Source organism: Mytilus californianus, unplaced genomic scaffold, assembly GCF_021869535.1.
Source record: "Mytilus californianus isolate M0D057914Y unplaced genomic scaffold, xbMytCali1.0.p SCAF_14, whole genome shotgun sequence".
Lineage (NCBI taxonomy): Eukaryota > Metazoa > Mollusca > Bivalvia > Mytilida > Mytilidae > Mytilus > Mytilus californianus.
In genome coordinates this window covers 38,163,438-38,182,666 of record NW_026262626.1, presented here as the reverse complement: position 1 = coordinate 38,182,666, position 19,229 = coordinate 38,163,438, and the positions used below count along the sequence as shown (strand labels likewise).

The following is a 19,229-nucleotide window of genomic DNA, read 5'->3' as shown; positions in this document are numbered from 1 at the left end:
GGTGGGATTTGTGTTGCTCAGTCTTAAGTTTTCTATATTGTGATTGTAGACTGTTGTTTGTATTTTGGTCGGTGTTTTTTTTGCCATGGCGTTGTCAGTTTGTTTTCAACTTATGAGTTTGAACATCCCTTTAGCATCTTCTACATTTCTTTCACAAGTGGTGAATATGCTCATCATAGAAAACAAATATATGTATATATCTGTCAACAACACCAAATTCTTGATTGATTTTCCTCATACCATCTGAACTATCATACTTGTGTTTTTTTTTATAAGGAATTAACCTCAGTAAGAGTACGTGGTAAGATGAAAAGGACAGGGACAAGACAAGGTCATGGTACGTCCTTCAACATTGAGCAAAACGCTTACTGTATAGTAAGCTATAAAAGACAAAATAGAACAATTTACAAGAAAAAAACAACGGCCAACCATTTTTTTGTTTTTTGGAAAAACAACATTTGAATTGATGTTGGTATACAAAGATTCCTTATAATACAGGACTAATAGGTTAATATCTGTTATTAGCTTGTTTTGCAACCAGCCTTGTCGTCAATTCAGACATTTTGTGATTCTGAGTCCTTAATTTCTCAACATTTATAAAAAAAAAAATTTTAAAAAAACAGGGGACATGCTTCATTGACAAGGATTTGACAACAGTACTTTCGGTTCAGAGATTCATTACATCAGCCAATGAAATTTCTGCTTTCAAATTGTATGTATTATTACGACAAATCCAAAGGAAAAGATCCAGCACAAAAGGTAAAACAGAGCTTAGTCTGATCCTTGTTAGCGAAGAGTGGACACGGAATCTGTATCTCAATTAAATTGATATCAAAGAGACATGTTCTCACCCTGAATATGTAGAAAGATTACTGAATGGACATTTATTTTCATCTGTATGCAATAATGGGCATTTCATATACTTGAGGTTCTTTTATATTTATAGGCACCAGTATTCCTGGATTGAGAGACAATTTTCATTTTGTGGTATTGAAAATTCTTCATGCCAGACTATACCAGTAGTTACTATGAATTTTGTTGAAAATTTGTCCACCTTTTGACCTCAGATACCATAAGAATTGGTCCCAACAATTTGAAACAAATAATAATGAATCAACAGTATGGATCCCTTAAAGACATATTTTTTTTAAAATGAAAATATAAAAGAAAACTATGACAATGTAAGAATTCAATTTGATTATTTAATAAGAAATTTTAACAAACAAAGAAGTAACAATATGCATAAAAGATTACATGGTATGAAATGAAACAAAAAAAAAAACAAAAAAATTGCAAAATATTTGTTATCACATGTATAAAAGTCGTCTGGGACTTGATTATTGCAAATTTCAAGACATGATATAAAATATATGGTGCATGAAATCCACAGAACAGAAAATCCAAGTAGAATGGATATGAAAATAAATTTGAAATAACTGAAATTTCATTAAAATTTTTCATTTTTTCAACACACCACTCTCTCCATCTCTAAATCAATGCTTCAAAATTCTATAAAGACTTGAAATTCAAGTCACCAAAAATTTTTTTTTGATAACTTGTCAATCAGTCATATTTGTTTCACTGGTTGTTGTTAACAGCAAGAGTATGGCATGGTTGACCATAAGTTATCCTTTCTCTTTTTTAAAGGAAGAAATATGGATTCTCTGTTCAAGTGAAATAGGATTTTTTTAACGATATCTAATACAACCATGATGAACAATATGAAATTGACAATGGTGTCAAAGGTTGAGCATGCATATAGGTATAGGAAGGATGTCATATATCCTATCTGCCACCATTTTATTCCTAACGATGAGAGCAACATTTCATTATCATCATTTCAAAAGTGTTCGTTAATCACAGTTGCATCTAAAAGGATTATCTTCATAATTGAGAACTAATGGCAAATCCTTTTTCGAGATAATGCACAATTTGCCCTAATGGTTTGGATGGTTCATCACTACACTAATTCTTCTTCCATCTTGGAGAGTTCTGTTCACTAATTCCACATCCTGTCTTTAGCAAAGCTTTGGGAGTGTTTTAATCTCCCCTAAGTAGCAACATAATGCACAACAACAAATAAAAATAAATTAAGTAGAGAAAAACAAAAAGATGAAAAACAACATACAAAATACACTCCAGTTAAATGAAGCCTTTAACAAAGACTTTAAATTGTTTTTGGTGGTTTTTCTTTTTAGTTTCATCACGATAATTGTTATGATAATTAATCTTAAAACTAATGTCAAAGGCTCCATTCTAATACTTACCAAGTGAAATCATAGGATGAAATGCTGGTTTTGGCATTTACTTAGATATTTTTTGAATCAAATTGCCGACTTGACAATTTTTGATATGATACATCGGTTTCCGTCACATATAGCACAAAGACCTGTGCTTTTTGAGGAATTTTTGGCAGCATTTTTGGAAAACACAAAAATTACACTTCCATTTGCACATTTTAAATTCACGATATCTAGCAGTATCTTGGACTCAAAGAATATCAGAATTCCCAGAATGTCAATTTGCTTACAAAGACCCTTTATTTGACCTTTATAATAAAATTGACATATTCATCCAAACTCAGACCCAGCTCCTGACATCTAGAGAGTATCTGTGGTACAATCTCCTTACATCCATGGGAAACCTCAAACATCAGATACTGAAATCAGAAAACAGAAAAAAAACGCAAATGTTAATATTCAATTCAATAAAATAATTCTATAAAAGGATTTCAATATGAGTTTATGTTGATTTTTTTCTCTTCAAGTTAATATCACTATTATTATGTATATGCAGAATGATAAGTTTTCTGATTTCAAAGATTTTTTTTATAGAAATTAATGATAAAATTGTATATCTAATTATCTTTAAGTAAAATTCTTATCAATATTTTTACAAAAACAATAAAATGATAAAAAAGTTATAAAAAAATCCCCAGTAATTAAACATTTTTAATTTATAAAGAAATGAAAAAGTTTTTACATCTTTCCACAGGGTGACACAGTAAGGCAGAACTTGGACGGCTCTCTGGTATAACTTTCTGGCCTACAACAAAAAAAAAATTATTATAAAAAATCACTTCCTTTTAAATTTCAAAGAAAAATGCTTTCAGATATTTTTAAACTAGAGTAAATATTAAGTTTTTCAAATATTTAATTTCCCTTCAACTTTACCTTAGCTTCTGTCAGTGTAACAGTACAATGTTGACTGCCAAAAACTAACTCGTTTATAAGAAAAGTAGAAAAAATAAAACTTTTTTCTTTAGATGCTATTTCTAGATCATGAAGATTTAACAAAGCAATTGATGTGTGAAAAAATTTAACTCAAGACTGTATGTAAATGTGAACTGCATAAAAAGTCCCTTAATCTGTGTAAAATATGGAAAAATGAAAAAAAAAAAACAATGTAACTTTGCTCTGGATACTGTATTTTGAACATGAAGAGGCTGCTGGTTAAGTTTCGTTTATTTCCGTAATGGTTTGACAAAGTAATTGATGTCTAAATAACTTGAATCTAAGACTGTATGTTAATGTAAACTGCAAAAAAAATAAGTCCATTTATCAATGTTTACAGTAGGTGTTCAATTCATACAAATGCTGATCTTTTATTGGCTGAAAGACGAATCATTTCATTCCGTCATATGCTTTCATTTTGTATGAAAGCAGCCCAAGATTATAGAAATATAGGCTCCCCCTATTTAATTAATCAACGTTCAACAATACTTTTTGGCATTGTTCCTGTACTCTGTGCTAACGATTGTGATTTAAAATTATCGTAAATTTTATTCATCTGAAAAAAGTACTTGACACTATATCTTGTAAATATGGATAATTGATATAAATATATAATAATCATTATTATCCTTTGATGTACAATAGTGATTAGAAAGCAATACATCTTTTACGAGCTATCAACTTTGAAATCAACATCTTCATATGCAAATTTCAGCTACTTGGAAGTATTATAATTAGTTTCACATGGAATGATACTGCTTTCATCTCACTAGTCAATTTCTGCCAAAGTCTTGTGTTAACAGTTTTACTTTTAGGTTCAAAATGTGAATAAAATGTATTTTGTAGTTAGAAAATCTGTAATTATAAGAATTAAATGCTGTGTTTTTGAAAATTTACACAAATTAAAAGCAAGTAACCATCTGCACTTTTTGTAAAATGTGATGGTCACCTGCTTTCATTTCATATGAATCATAAACAAAACCCAAAATTTTAGTTCTAAAAATGAAAAAATTATTTTCAAAATTTTGCTCTGGATACTACCTTTCGATCATAAGAAGCTTCTGTTAAAGTATCTTAAAATTCTATGAAGGTTTGACAAAGTTATTGTCGACAACGGAAAGTAGAATCAGTATGTCTCGCTTCTGCAGCTTTTGTTTCAGACACAACAATAAAACCAGAATAACCTTTTTACATTGATTCTAATAACTAACATTATTGAATAAAACAAATATTTTACTCCCAAAAATACATGATGTAAGTCATTATAAAATCACAATATATTTTCTGCTATGGATGCAATAAAAAAAATATTTTCATGCAAAAGTCCCTCAATAAAATTTAACACATCATAAAGTTGCCTACCTACCTTCAACAGAACACTGGAAATCAACATAAAATCAAAACAGGAAGAAAAAAAATCATCAAAATTACGACCGATTTGTTTTGTTTGTAAGACTAAACATAAAGCAATAATTTCATCAAATTTATATCAATCTAATTACGACAGTTCTGTTCTAAGACTAACCTCTCTGATATTCTCTAGTTTGACGGTCAACGATATCATCCTGAAATGTATGATGTTGTATAATTTATTAATGATTTTTAATTTAATTAACATTCAAGAAATCAAAAAAAAATTCCATTCGTCAGTTAACCATTTGAAAGGAGTTTTCTTACATTAACATACAAACACACAAGCAGGAAAAGGTCGAACGAACAAGGACCAATATTCAATGGTGTACATAAAATATTTGTGGACGGTGATAAATTTACAACAGAACTCGTACAAGTTTGTCACTTAAAATGTACAATAAGATTGACAACAAATTCAAATCCAAGGATAAATAAACAAACACATTTATAAGTATGATAAATGCTACACCCATCTAACTATTACATGTACTAGAAGCCGATATTCCTGAAGGTACTGTTAGAAAAGTTTAACCAATTTATACCCCATGCTCCCTGGTTAGAAAATAACTCCACTACATCTAGTCTAACAAAAACTATCTTTCAATGCACATGTTTACATAGCAACCTATCCTTTGGTAAATTTTCACTAAAATATATAAAACCAACTGTCAAAATAGAGCTTTTAAGGTTTCCAAAGGACAAGAAGGAAGTCCCTATTCTCCAACAAATTTTCTTCACTTCAAACACTTTTTTGAAGGATACAGGTATACTGTATGGCTTATATTATACCCATCAAACATTTTTAGACATTTTCCAGAAAAATTCATAAAGAAGGCTGAAAAACATTTCAAATAAGTGCTGGTTACTTCTGAAATGCCTTAAAAAAGAAGCAATTATAGATTGATGAAAAGTGGGGGAAAACAAAAAATAACAAATAAAAAGACAATGGAATTTCTATATATTCCTAAGTCAATTTTTGTTGAAAGTATTAAAATACAGTGGAGAGCAGTTACAACATACACTGTTACCACTTATACAACACTGTCCTAATTTAACTAGCTCACCTGAATTACAGTTGTGGCTTGTTTTAACTTACATCTTCCACAGTGATAAGTGGCCCGTATTGTCGTAGATAGCAGCATTACAGAAACTCTTCGCTAGCTGAAGGTCATCTTGTGATATGGCTTCATGGCATGCCCTGTAAGTATAGCATGTACAAAGGAACCTTGGAAATAATTTAACTACGCATGAAACTGCAATCTTAGAATTTACATCTCTATTAAATTTGTTTCATCATATCCCAACATTTGAATTGTGGAATTAAATCGTTAAAGGCAAGTTGGTAGTTAAAGAAGTTTTTATCAAATTAAAGTCCATTAAAAAAAGTAAAACTTCTAGAACTGAGTAAAATATCTCATTGATTATCAGAATTTTGAGACACTTAACTTTAGATTTTATAGCATACTTTAAATTCTAAACTATGATATTTGATAGCATTTTCCATAAATATTTCAGTAGTGATTTTCCTTAACAAATTTTTTCCAATCCCATTAATTAAATTTAGCATTTTTATCAGTGATTCGCTATAATAAATGCAGGCATTAATATCTGAATTTACAGGTCTTCTGTTCTGCAATACCGATATTTTTTCATCATGCAAAAAATTCCAATTTTCTTTTACACAACAATAAAAAAAAATTTAATCACTAACAGCTGTAGGCAATTCAATGAAATTTATATAAAAATGAAATATTTCCCCCTAAACTTTAATATTTACCAAAAATATTAAGTTTCTTAAATGAATAATTTCACTTCAACTTTACCTTAGAATGAGTTGTACATTAGAAGGCATAATGGTAATAAGTTTCTCATATTCCGTCAGCAGTAACTCTTTAGGAAGACTGTTCAGATACAAATCTAAGACTGTGTTGACATGATTGTAATTATACCAATGACTGTCCCACACAAATCTACAGTCAAACTTGGTAGGTATAGATGTGACAGCCCTGTAGACCAAGCTGGTAAATGTTTTGGCTGCTTCTTTATTGGTCTTATTATCTAGAACTTGTCTTGCATGAAATTGTAAATAGCTGGAATTAAATACATATTACTTTTACATACATTGTCAGAAAAAAGTAACTTTATTTGTGAGAATAAAATGCTTCGCTGAGCGCAGCTGGATACGACCGCAGAGGTCCAACCCTGAACAGTTGGGGCAAAAATGGACACAATATTCGCGCTTGATACAGATCTGAATTTGGATTGTAATTAAATATTTGACACATAATAGGTTTCTGACACAGAATAACTGTAGTCAAAGAACTTAGAATTGGTTATATGCACTATGCTGTTGCGAATTGACCCCCCCCCCCCCCAAAAAAATAAAATTTATCCGCCCCTTTTTTTTTTGCTATTGTGCAATACACTATGCTGTTGCATATTGACCCCCCCCCCCCCCGGCCCCCCTTACCCCCTTTTTTTGCCAAAAAAAACTAATATTTGAAGAAATTTTCTTTATAATTTCTGAAATCTGAAATGAGAAAAGATTGCCCCCCACCCCCTTTTTCCCCCAAAAAAATTCTTTCCCTCAAGATATGGACCTAATCTCTATTCAAATTCAAAGGAGTTTGCAACCATAATTACCAATTTAAATACATCATAAAAGTCTTAAAATAGAAAATGACATACATAATTATGGCTAAAATTAATATTCCTTTAATAGTAACTTCTAAAAATAAATTGACAGCTAATCACCTCAAGACAACACAACATTTCTTTATACATAATTTGAAAGAAGTGTAAGGAATGTAAATCCAAACATACACAACATTGTACTTTAAATGGGTTTGGATTACCTCCCTTACACTGCTTTTAAATTGTCCATTAACCAGGAAACCCTTGTTTTTCCCCCTTTTTTGCCCTTAATTCCTAAACGGTTTGAGCCATAACCCCCCAAAGCCAATCCTAACCATCCCTGTGTGGTATGGAAACTTGTGGTATAATTTCAGAGAGATCCATACACCGTTCCACAAGTTATTGTCTGGAAACTAGAAAAATGCTTATTTGGGCCCCTTTTTGGCCCCTAATTCCTAAACTGTTAGAACTATAACCCCTAAAATCAATCCCAACCTTCCTTTTGTGGTTATTAACCTTGTGTTTAAATTTTAAAGATTTCTATTTACATTTACTAAAGTTATTGTCCGGAAACCAAATGTCTTCGGACGATGACGAGGACGACGTGATACCAATATATATTTTTGCGGTCGTATAAAAACAAGACTCATTTTATGTGTAATAAAACAAAATAAACTTTCAAATTTTCTTACCCTGAAAGTTTATCATTTTTATCATGTAATTTTAAAATGATGCTTATTTTCAAATTTTATTTCCCAGGTATTATCTATTTTAAAAAAATTATATTTATGGATTGCCAAAAATTAAAAAAAATTAAATGTCCAGAAAATTTTTCAATTACATTAAACACAAAAAGTCAGTCTGGTCAGGACCTCTAACCAAGGCTTCCAAAACAGTCATATATTCCGGACATTTGTATAATGTCCGGTAAAAGTCCGGCTGGGCAAAGCATGAAACGGTCATCTACTTTTTAGTTTTCAAGGCTTTCTTAAGAGACAGTCATTTTAACATAATTCGTGATCTTTTTGACCCAACCTTTTGCCTTTAACAGCCACACATTTCCGGTCATAAAAGTGACATGATCATTAAGTACTATCAAAACAACCCCTACTTTAATACCTTCTCATTTTAATCAAGGCTAATTAGTTGTCGAACAGCTGAAATTTACCTGTTCAGGTGACAGGTAAACTATTTTGAACCAGACATTGATCGGTCTATTCAAAGTTATTTTCTTACATTTCAGCGGTTTGCATCTTATTAATTTAGTCAAAAATATTTAAATTATCAGAAATACGTTTACTAATATGATTTGATGAAAAAATTAAAAAGGTGAAAATGAAAAATCGTCATAACCACGTTGTTTGAACTAGTACACATTATGCATCCTAATTTCTTCAAAAAATGCTTAAATTGTCATTGATATCTTTATCTCACGTTTATTTCGAATATTTTCTTGAAGAAATAACGTAGAAAGAGCTACTTACACTCATTCATGCTTTGCAAACGTACACAGAATTTACTTATCCGTCTCTGGTCTATGTTTTACCATTGTCAAGATAACATCCGGTATTAGATTTAAAAACGAAAGTAAAGTTTTTGACAATTTTGCACAAATAAAGAGTCTAAGGCAGATATAAGTATGCTGATGTTGCACACTTCGAATGATGCACTGCCAATTTAACAGTTTACGTCAGAACTTCGAATTTGAATCAAAGAAAGTTTAATATTTTATTTTTTTTTAATGTCAATCATTGGGATGGCCAACTCGGCAACTGATTACCATAATTGCCTTTTGTTTATTTAGTCTTAAGGGATTAAAATCGGGATAATATATAAAATGTTCGGCTGGCTAAAAACAATTTTTGGAAGCCCTGCCTCTTACCCCCAAATTTTTTTCACAAGTCACATACACATAATCATAATCAACAATTTCAGTCATGACAAACTTTATAAATATGTATGTATCATGTCAATAGGGAGTATATTTAATAACATGTTATTAACCAATAGTTCACACCAGGCCAATCCTCAACATCATCATATATTATTAACCCAAGGACAAAAAAGGTTACAAATAGTGATAATAGCCATCACCTTACAATCCTACCATCCAAATATTTAACCTCTAGACAAAATGACAAATAATTTGTAACTATAGTCATTACTTTTAACTCAATATAAAGATACAAAAGGTCAAATTTCCTGACATAAGTCATTACCTTTAATTAAAACACATAAAAAACCAAGCAAATAACATCAGTAATCTTGTTACTCTCTTTTAACTCAATATAAAGATACAAAAGGTCAAATTTCCTGACATAAGTCATTACCTTTAATTAAAACACATAAAAAACCAAGCAAATAACATCAGTAATCTTGTTACTCTCTTTTTCATTTTTATTTTTTCTCTCTTTCTTCATTTTTTTTTCTAATATATTTTGACCCCCCATTTTTAACACAAAATTAAGATTATAAGCAGGACAGCACTTTCTTTGTTTCTCTTTCTCTTTATAATGCAGTATAAATTTCTAGTCAGGCTTTTCAAATGGGAGGTAACTCTTACACAATTAATGATATGAATACAAAACATTACCTAGTCCAAACTTTTGTAATATCTGTAACATTTTCCAGTTTACTGAGAGCTGTCTCATACATCTCTACAGCTTGTGTACTGTCTCCTTGTAGTTCCAATAACAAACTGTAAAATAATCATATAAAATGGCCAGTATGATAGAAATTTTAATTTTCATATCCATAATTTACTACAATGCTCGTATTTATATATTTAAATAATTTCTGTTCTATCCAATTCTAAATTTACATTAATAATAAGGTCATAAACCACTAACATGTATGGACATTTTTATTAATTACCGCTCTAAAAAAAAATCAAATTGAATCATAAATTCTTTTATTAAATTCTGATTCATTAATAAGATTTTTTTCAAAATTTCTTTTTATTCATCTAGAAATTTGAAAATTGTAAATTCAAAATTTTAAGAGCCGTAAACAAATTTTTAATTCTTGGATTTTTAATTTTATGGTGGTATTATTTGCAAAAGGAAAAGATGAATTTTGCAAAGTATAAAACTAACTACTTCCAGTACATGGATTTGTGTAACCACAAAATTCATGAAAACTGGTATCCTACAAACACATAGCTTCCTACATCTAACTACTGGTAAAACAGTGTCTTCTTTTTCATAGACCAGTAAAGTTAAATAGGTTGACAAATACATAGTCAAATAAAGTAGGCATGCACTGTTTAATTTCAAATTTTTACATTGCAGAGGTAAAGAGGACAGAACATATTTTGTTTTAACAATTTTGACTAAATCTTCAAATCTTAATTTTGTTAATTTTGTAATTTGCAAAATAATTGGATAATTGCGGCATTTTGACATGTGACTTTAGGCAAAGTCATAACAAGAATGTGCAGAGAACTGCCAAATCACCTGAGGTAACAATACATTATACAGGTGGTACACAAGGACTTGTGTAAATACATTCCTTCTAACAAGTTTATAAATGCATTTATATGTTTTGTATGTTTTTCTACAAACTGAGTTCAAAATAATACTATAAACAAATCTAATCTGTGTTCTATATGACCCTGTCAAAATAATACACACTTTCTATTGTTAGATCATGCTTTTCTTTAAATACATATATGTCATCCTATGTAACTATTTACTGATTTACCACTCAAATGTATTTAGAGTGATTTAAGTGCAAAATAACTGACATGTCAACCCATCCCCCTCCCCCCCCCCCAAAAAAAAAGGGGGGTATTCACAAAATTTTCAAATCAACTGCAATAAAGATAGCAAATCATTTATTTTAGAGTTACCTGTAGTTCATCCATACAAAGACGATCTCTTCCTCTACAGACTCAGGCATGATGCCTTCCTTGAAATCAGGAGGCTTATACTGTAGAGGCACTGACTCATCTAGTAAAGTACTGAAAAGCAATGAGAAATTCTTGTATTATTTATGATGGAGAAGGTAAAATTTTGAGACAAATTGGACCTGAGCCATGCAACATTCCTTACAATGAGATGTCTGACAAGTATTTTAATTAGCTTCACAGATTACTTCCCTAGGATTATTCATATTCGTACAATCCCATAGCATACTGGGAACTAACCACAAGTAAAAAAAATACCATTTTTATTGTAGCACTTCATCCTGTAATTTCAGAAATGAACCTAACGCATGTCCTTTTTTTAGTTTTTGAAAGGAAAGAGTTGGTCAAGGGAATATGTCCACTTGTCTGTTAACCTCGGCGCAAGAAGTTTGCGCTTTTTCATAGGATATTTGCGCTTTTTTTAATCGATATTTTAGGTACAATTTATAGGACATTTGCAATTTTCATAAAAGGGTATTTGCGCTTTTTATAAAGGACATTTGCGCTTTTAAAATATTTTCTTCTTATGACTTCCCTCGTATTTTATCCGGGCTTAGGACCAATAGTTTTAACCTGGCAGAGTTAAGGTCGTAATTTTTTTCATTATTATTAAAAGTTTAATAGTCATTTCATAGCACATTAGTGTTTGAAAGTCATTTCATAGACATTTATATAGTTAAATATAGCTAAAAAAAAACATTTGAAAGACATAAAGACACATATAGTCATCAAAGATCAGTTTTCGCTTGATATCTGAAGCTCAGAGAATAAACAAAGTAAGCTCTTGTCATCTGTCCTGATATATTTCTAAATATTCTAGTTTTTATTTTTCTTAATTCTTGACTGAGGCCCTGTTCATCAATATTACTTATTTTAATGTAATTAACATTGTGTTGTTTAAGGATAAAATCCATCGTGACATATACTGGAACATTTCTTTCCTTTGCTAGTCTATAACTTTAAACTCATACGTTTATGACTGTGTCAATGTGAACTAACTAACCACAAATATAAGTTGAATTTATCTAGGTAATGATTACAACTCATTAAAATTACAGGTAGGCAACTATAAACTCTCAGTTTAATTTAGAACAAACTGGAAAACAAGTGTTTCTCAATCAGAAATGTGACCAATCTTATACACTAGTCCATCCACATAGTTACTTAATAATAAAAGTTTTCAACCAAATACAAGTCACTCTAAGTGGAACTTTGCAGGAATTGTCTATTACAAATTCCATTATCTGAAGAGCACTATTGAAAAAAAAACAGAACATTGAATAAGGTGGGATTCTGGATAGGAAGAATTATATATGGAGCGCAAATGTCCTATTGTGTTATGGATAAAAAAGCACAAACATCCTGTGCCTGTTAACCTATAATTTTTTTTCTAATGGATCATTAGCCTGACCAAATCTTTTAAAATTTTACATAATGTCCACATAAAAAATATTGCTATTAGTTTGGTGATCAAAATATTTACCATTTTAGCAATCTTGCTCCAGTTGTTCTAAAAAAAATGGGAACTGCCAGGGATGGGTAGAGGGGGCTATTTAGTAAAAAAAATTTTTTTATTTAAATCCTTTTAAAAAGTTTTATTCATTTCCCTTTAAGCACCTGTAATAACAAATAAAATAGTTCATGCTTCTCCACTCCAAACTTTCCCATGTTTCGGTTCCAAACTTTTCCAAGGGTTAGGAATGCAAACTTGAATTTCATGGAAATAATTTCAGTGCAAGGAGAAAGCATTTATTACATTACATACGCTAAAACGTACTTTTATAATCATGTAATTTTATTCTCAGTTCAGTAAACTTTGTTTTGACAACATATACACAAGAATGTAACATCATGAACATGGGGATCACATGGTGAAGACATACATTAAAATTATGACATTTAAATTTTTTAAAATTTTTTTTCCTGTTTTTTTAATACTGACATTTTGAGAACAGATAACATTTTTACAGTTCCCTTCTTAATTTATGTACGATACAAAGTGCAATAAGAATAAATAATTTACATTTTCAGCATAACAAAATTTACGACTTAAAAAATATTTTTAGATACATGTTATAACAAACTGTCTGACTAAAATTAATACCCGTCTCATAATTAAAGATTACACAAACTTTCTCTTCCTGAGATTTATTTATGGGATCAATAATTTTTTATTTGTTTTTCTAAAAGACCACCTGGATCGACGACAAGAATTCACATAAATTGAAAATTATGATAAAATTAGCAAACAACAAACCAACTTGGAAAATCCTCCATTTAATGAAAAATATATCTTTTGGAATCTTAATCACATAAGGGTTATAGGTCATTTTATTTCCTTCATAATCGTGATAAATTATAATTAAAAAAGTCATCAGGATACTTTAAAAACTACTATTTAGTCACTGCTATAAAACACCTTCAAATTTAAATTTATTTTTGAGAAAATAAAATGGAGATTTGAATGCTACATAAGTAATCAAGTTATTAAGTGTGAATTATCACATATTTGTTATTTTCAAATGACTTTTAAAAGGAATTTATGACCACTTTAATTTCACTTTTATTCATTACTAATTGTCCAAAATTGAAATTTTAATAAATTTCAAGCATAAAAAATATCTTGTCTTTGAAATTTGCAATTAGCAGACTTCATTTCTATGATTGAACAGAAATGAAAGTTGACACCTAGACTTTTAAGTACAAACAATGTCACAAACTATAATTTATTCGTTTACTTTGATACAGTATCCTAAAATTTATAATAATTACACCAATTACGTGATCAAAATATTTCATCTTAAACTCTCATTCACACTTCACTGACAAAAAGCATAAAATCTTGTTCCCATCATTCTGATTAAATAAGAAGCATAATTAATATCTGATAAATTTTATGTTTATATTCAATTTAGAAAAATATCAATAGCATTATTTAATAATAAAATATTTTCTGATCATTTTGTTAAATCCTATAAATTAATTTTGGAAGGAGACAGGTAAACTGTAAAATACTTCATCATTGTAATTATAAATGATGGGAAAAGGTAGAATCATTCAAACAACAAGAGGCTCCCAGAAGTCTGTATCACTGACAAGGCAGCCATTGTTGATTTTTACCAAATGCTCAATTCACATCAATTCATAGTGTAGTGTAGAGTATGAAATCCATATTTCATAGAATCATGGATTTATTTGCATTTTTATAATAATTTGGTAGCAAAAAATATATAAATAAGAGACATTTAACATGACAGCAAACAGGGATTTATTATATTTGTGTCATAGTTAAAGCAATGAAGGGCCATAACTCCTGAACAGCAAAAGTGAAAATCATCAATATCAAATTTGACCTCAATTTTATCATTATGAGCAACATATTAAAATTTGATAAGGATTGGTTGAACAGTTTTCAACTAATTGCACAAGAATGACTTTAAAATGGCATTTTTTTTCAATCAAGGACAATAAAACATAAACGGCAACAATGAAAATTGTCACTATTAAATCAAGTTCTCGAAAAGTGGTAGTCCGAAGGTTTTGACAACCAAAATTTTGCAAAGGACCGTCAAAATTTGTGTATTTTGCAATAGAGATAATATTGAGGAGCAGCAGGTTTTCTTCAACGACTACCACAGGGAAAAAGATTTCGAGAACTCTGATTAATTTGAACTTCATTTGGTCATTAGTAACAACATATCTAAAGTTGAAACATATTGGTTGAATGGTTATTTAGTAATAACAAGGAAGTGTTTTTTTTTAATCAATCAAGGACCATTACTACTAAAAATCAAAAGTGAAATCGACAATATCCAACTTGACCTCCGTTTTGACATCAGTAGCAAAATATTTAAATTTGAATAGCATTAGTTGAATGGTTCAGAAGTTATAGCTCGGAAACAACTAGAGCCGCCCACCTGCCCCCACCATACAAACCAAAATTAATAACTAAATTTCTGTAAGAAAACCAAGCTAGAAACGAATATTTTCGTGTGAGTGTTATAATGATGTGTTTCCAATTTTTCCCAATAATGGGAAATTGAATATGAAATTTAATAGCGCAATATCATAAACAGTTGACCGAGATATAGAAAGTTAAGTAGCTATTTTTTTAATAGGCAAAAGCATCTTAAATAAAATAAAGTCTCCCATTTTCTCGAAATACAACACTTCACGACAATCAATTTCGTTTTAGAAATTAATCCCTATATTTCTATTGGAGATAGACCATGGATTTTTTAAACTTCTCAGTTTAATTTAGAACAAACTGGAAAACAAGTGTTTCTCAATCAGAAATGTGACCAATCTTATACACTAGTCCATCCACATAGTTACTTAATAATAAAAGTTTTCAACCAAATACAAGTCACTCTAAGTGGAACTTTGCAGGAATTGTCTATTACAAATTCCATTATCTGAAGAGCACTATTGAAAAAAAAACAGAACATTGAATAAGGTGGGATTCTGGATAGGAAGAATTATATATAGAAACTATTCAAACTTCATTGGTCAACATATTGTTTCCGTACGGGTGAAGGTTGGCGCCTATTAAAACCAGATGCATTTGTTTACACCTGTTCTAAGTCAGGAACCTGATGTTCAGTGGTTGATAAGTGTTTCTCGTTCCTTGTTTTTTATATAGATTAGACCATTGGTTTTCCTGTTTGAATGGTTTTACACTAGTAATTTTTGGGGCCCTTTATAGCTTGCTGTTCGTTGTGAGCCAAGGCTCAGTGTTGAAGGCCGTACTTTGACCTATAATGGTTTACTTTTACAAATTGTGACTTGGGTGGAGAGTTGTCTCATTGGCACTCATACCACATCTTCTTATATCTATGGACATGTCTATAGAAACAACAACTTGAAAACTGAACAGATCTCACAAATTCATACCTTGCTCCACATTTTCCAATTTTGGCAAACAGCAATAATTTACTACCACTGGATTACAGGCTCAAGCTTGGGTCAGGTACAAAAAGAATGTGGCAGTGTAAAACAATTTTACTTGCTTGTGCCAGGACATAATGTGACGGGGCTTTTTAATTTTTCAAAAAAAATGAAGTGAGATTTTTGTTATGCATATTCAAAACTTTTTATCATATAGGCATCAGGACTTACCAATACAACAGGTTGGGGTCAGATCTCTTGGAATCATTAATATCTACATCAAAGTAATTGATGGCACCCATCTCCAATGCTTCTAAAGCCTTGTTGTTATCCTCCTGTAGAAAAAAATTATACCATTAAAATACATTAAGGATGAAAGCTGTGAGCGGCTAAAATTCATTTTTTTAATAGACAATAGACAATATAAAAACATTTTGGAAAAAAAAAAGATCACCATGCTAGTCTTTGAAACACAAGCATTTGAAAATTAGTTTTTGACAGAAAAAGTATATGTCTGGATTCTTATAAATAAATGTACGAGAAGAAATGCATGTTACAGCCATCAGACTAGAATGTGTAGTTTCAAACAAAATCTCTGGTTAGCTTGCTTGCTAGTGGAACCGTGAAGTCATTATTGGGTAAGGTGTACTACCCTTCTTTGAGAGTAGACAAGTCAGACAGATATCCAATCTATCTGTCTGTAGGACTAGACTTCTCCAACAGGAGGGTAGTATACCTAACCTAATAATAACTTCATGCTTCAGCTAGCAAGCAAGGTACCGGTAACCAAAACTTTTGTTTGAACCTACCCACTCGAGTCCGATGGCTGTAAACTGTATAAAAGTATATCTATTGTCACAAATGTATTTTAAATGTACCTTTTTTTAATTATTGAGATATGCAAATGGGTTTGGCGGAAATGATTTAATGATTACCTAGGTAAAAGCCAGAGAGGTTAAAAAATATCAAAGAAAAGCTACAATCTGATTCCAATGCAACATTATTTTTGATTGGATAACACCACAAATTTCAGGGCATCAATTTCACAACTGATGGTCTGAAATTGTGTGAGCAAGCATTACTGCTTTACAAAGTATGATTTAGTGGTGTTTAATCCAGTTCCATTAGAATGGATATAATAGTATTGTATCGAAAGATCTGTGGGCATCAATTTCTGATTTAATGGTAACAAATATTTGTTAAGTTGCTCTCTTATCGCTTGCAAACTCAATTTGGGCCATCAAATTGACAATGATTGCCCCCCCCCCCTCTCCTCTTTCTATAAGATACTGTTTTCTCCTAAGCAGCAAGCATCCAATTCTGATCTTGCTTATTTTTCTTAAATTTTGATGTCTCAGACTTTACAAATCAGTTAAAAATATACCTTATGTAATGTTTTAAAATTCATGGATTTTTGGTGAACAAAGGAATCCATGAAAGTTATTTCTCATGATTAATATAATATTCACAATAGGATGTCGTGATAAAATCAAATATGATAGATATTGAAATATAAATTTTATTCAATGATTCTTCGACTGTATTTGCATTCATTTCGTAACAAGTGTATGCAGATGATGTTTAGCATTCCAGAAAGGTATGTGTAATGCACATCCTTCAACATCCAAACAGAGGTCAGAAACTCATTTGAAATTCATTCATTTAACAAATATTTCAAAATTTTCCTTTTAAAATGATAACAGCATGCATAATTTGAAAGTATGATTTTTTTCTCAAATAATAAACATTACTTTTCCTTTCAGGAAGAATTTTTAACAATTCAAACATTAAAGTTTTTTTTATGTATCTAATAAATAATAATTTAGGAGAAAATGCAACAGTTAAAGTCAATAAATTTATTTTACACATTTAAAACAGTCAAATTTGAAAATAATACAACATTAAAAATTGCTGAACAATCTTGAAATAATTATAATTTGTCAACCCAACATCATGTAAATCCTTGGTGTGACAGAGTTATACAATCCATCTTAAGTTATGCATCTTTATTAACTAAAAGATTCATAAAAACCATCAATTGCACCTTTTAATGTACATTAACATAAAATATACATGCAAAAACAGCAAAACAAGCATAAATTCTGTTTACATTTCCACTGTATGATCATCATAAATTTCCATAATTTCAAATAACTAGTAATGTATTTATTTTGAACAGCACAAATGTTTTTAAGAAGAATAATAAAAGATGAAACACCCATCAGAAATATGTCTATGGTCAATTTTGCACTATAAAATTATTGTTTATGATAATATACTTATAAGGACACCCACCTGTTGAATATCATAACTAGCTGCATAATAACTGAGTTTAGCACTGAATCTGTTAGCTGCCAAGGCATCTGCAAAAACCTGGAAAAAAAAGTTTTACCAATCAGTAAAACCAGTGATGATTATGCTTGTGTTGAAGACCCATTGGTGGCCTTGAGCTGTTTTCTGTTAAAATCTAAATACATGGCTAGATTTAGCATATCAAAGAATTTTTGTTGAAATCGAAGAAAGTTTAATTTTGGACCCTTTGATTCTTACCTCAATGTAGATCAATTTAATAAACTGTTAACACAGAGATATGTCTCGCCTATTTGTTATTTTGATAATGCAAATGTTGAAATTAAAATAGCAATACTTTAACATGTAAGTTATGCAAATATTCAAAGTCAATGAACCATGACTGAAGGTACAGGGCTAAACAATCTCCATGGAAATGAGATGTGCCAATGCTAATACAACTGCAAACCAAATACCATTGACTTTTCATAAGTTGCTCCCTTTAATCAAACCTAAACACAAACATTAACTTGTAAACTATGTAAAAGTTTCAAAGTCAATGAACCATAATTAGGGGGTGGGGTTATATAATCTCCATGGAAATGAAACTTGCAAATGCCAATACATTTGCATACCGAATATCATTGACTTAACATTAATGGTTCATCTTAAATTGACCTAATCACAAACTAATACATGTAAACTAAGCAAAAGTTTCAAAGTCAATAGACCATGACTGAGGGGTAAGGATCAAATATTCTCCATGGAAATGAGATGTGCTAATGCTTATACAACTGCATACCAATTATCATTGACCTATCACAAACGGTTCCCCTTAAACTGACCTAATCACAAACTAATACATG

General features: G+C 30.3%; 1 protein-coding gene across 1 annotated transcript in view; it reads right to left on the bottom strand.

Moving 5' to 3' along the window:
* Positions 1-1,188: 1,188 nt before the first annotated feature.
* Positions 1,189-19,229, bottom strand: part of LOC127724473 (zinc finger C3H1 domain-containing protein-like) — an 87,256-nt gene continuing 69,215 nt past the window's right edge. Inside the window, exons 26-34 of the mRNA XM_052231440.1 lie at positions 18,370-18,447; positions 16,306-16,409; positions 11,131-11,241; positions 9,874-9,978; positions 6,470-6,736; positions 5,743-5,844; positions 4,759-4,798; positions 2,983-3,045; positions 1,189-2,659 (exon numbers count right to left, since the gene is read on the bottom strand). Coding sequence (XP_052087400.1) covers positions 2,540-2,659; positions 2,983-3,045; positions 4,759-4,798; positions 5,743-5,844; positions 6,470-6,736; positions 9,874-9,978; positions 11,131-11,241; positions 16,306-16,409; positions 18,370-18,447 — 990 coding nt within the window. The 3' untranslated portion in view covers positions 1,189-2,539. The remainder of the gene's footprint in view (positions 2,660-2,982; positions 3,046-4,758; positions 4,799-5,742; positions 5,845-6,469; positions 6,737-9,873; positions 9,979-11,130; positions 11,242-16,305; positions 16,410-18,369; positions 18,448-19,229) is intronic.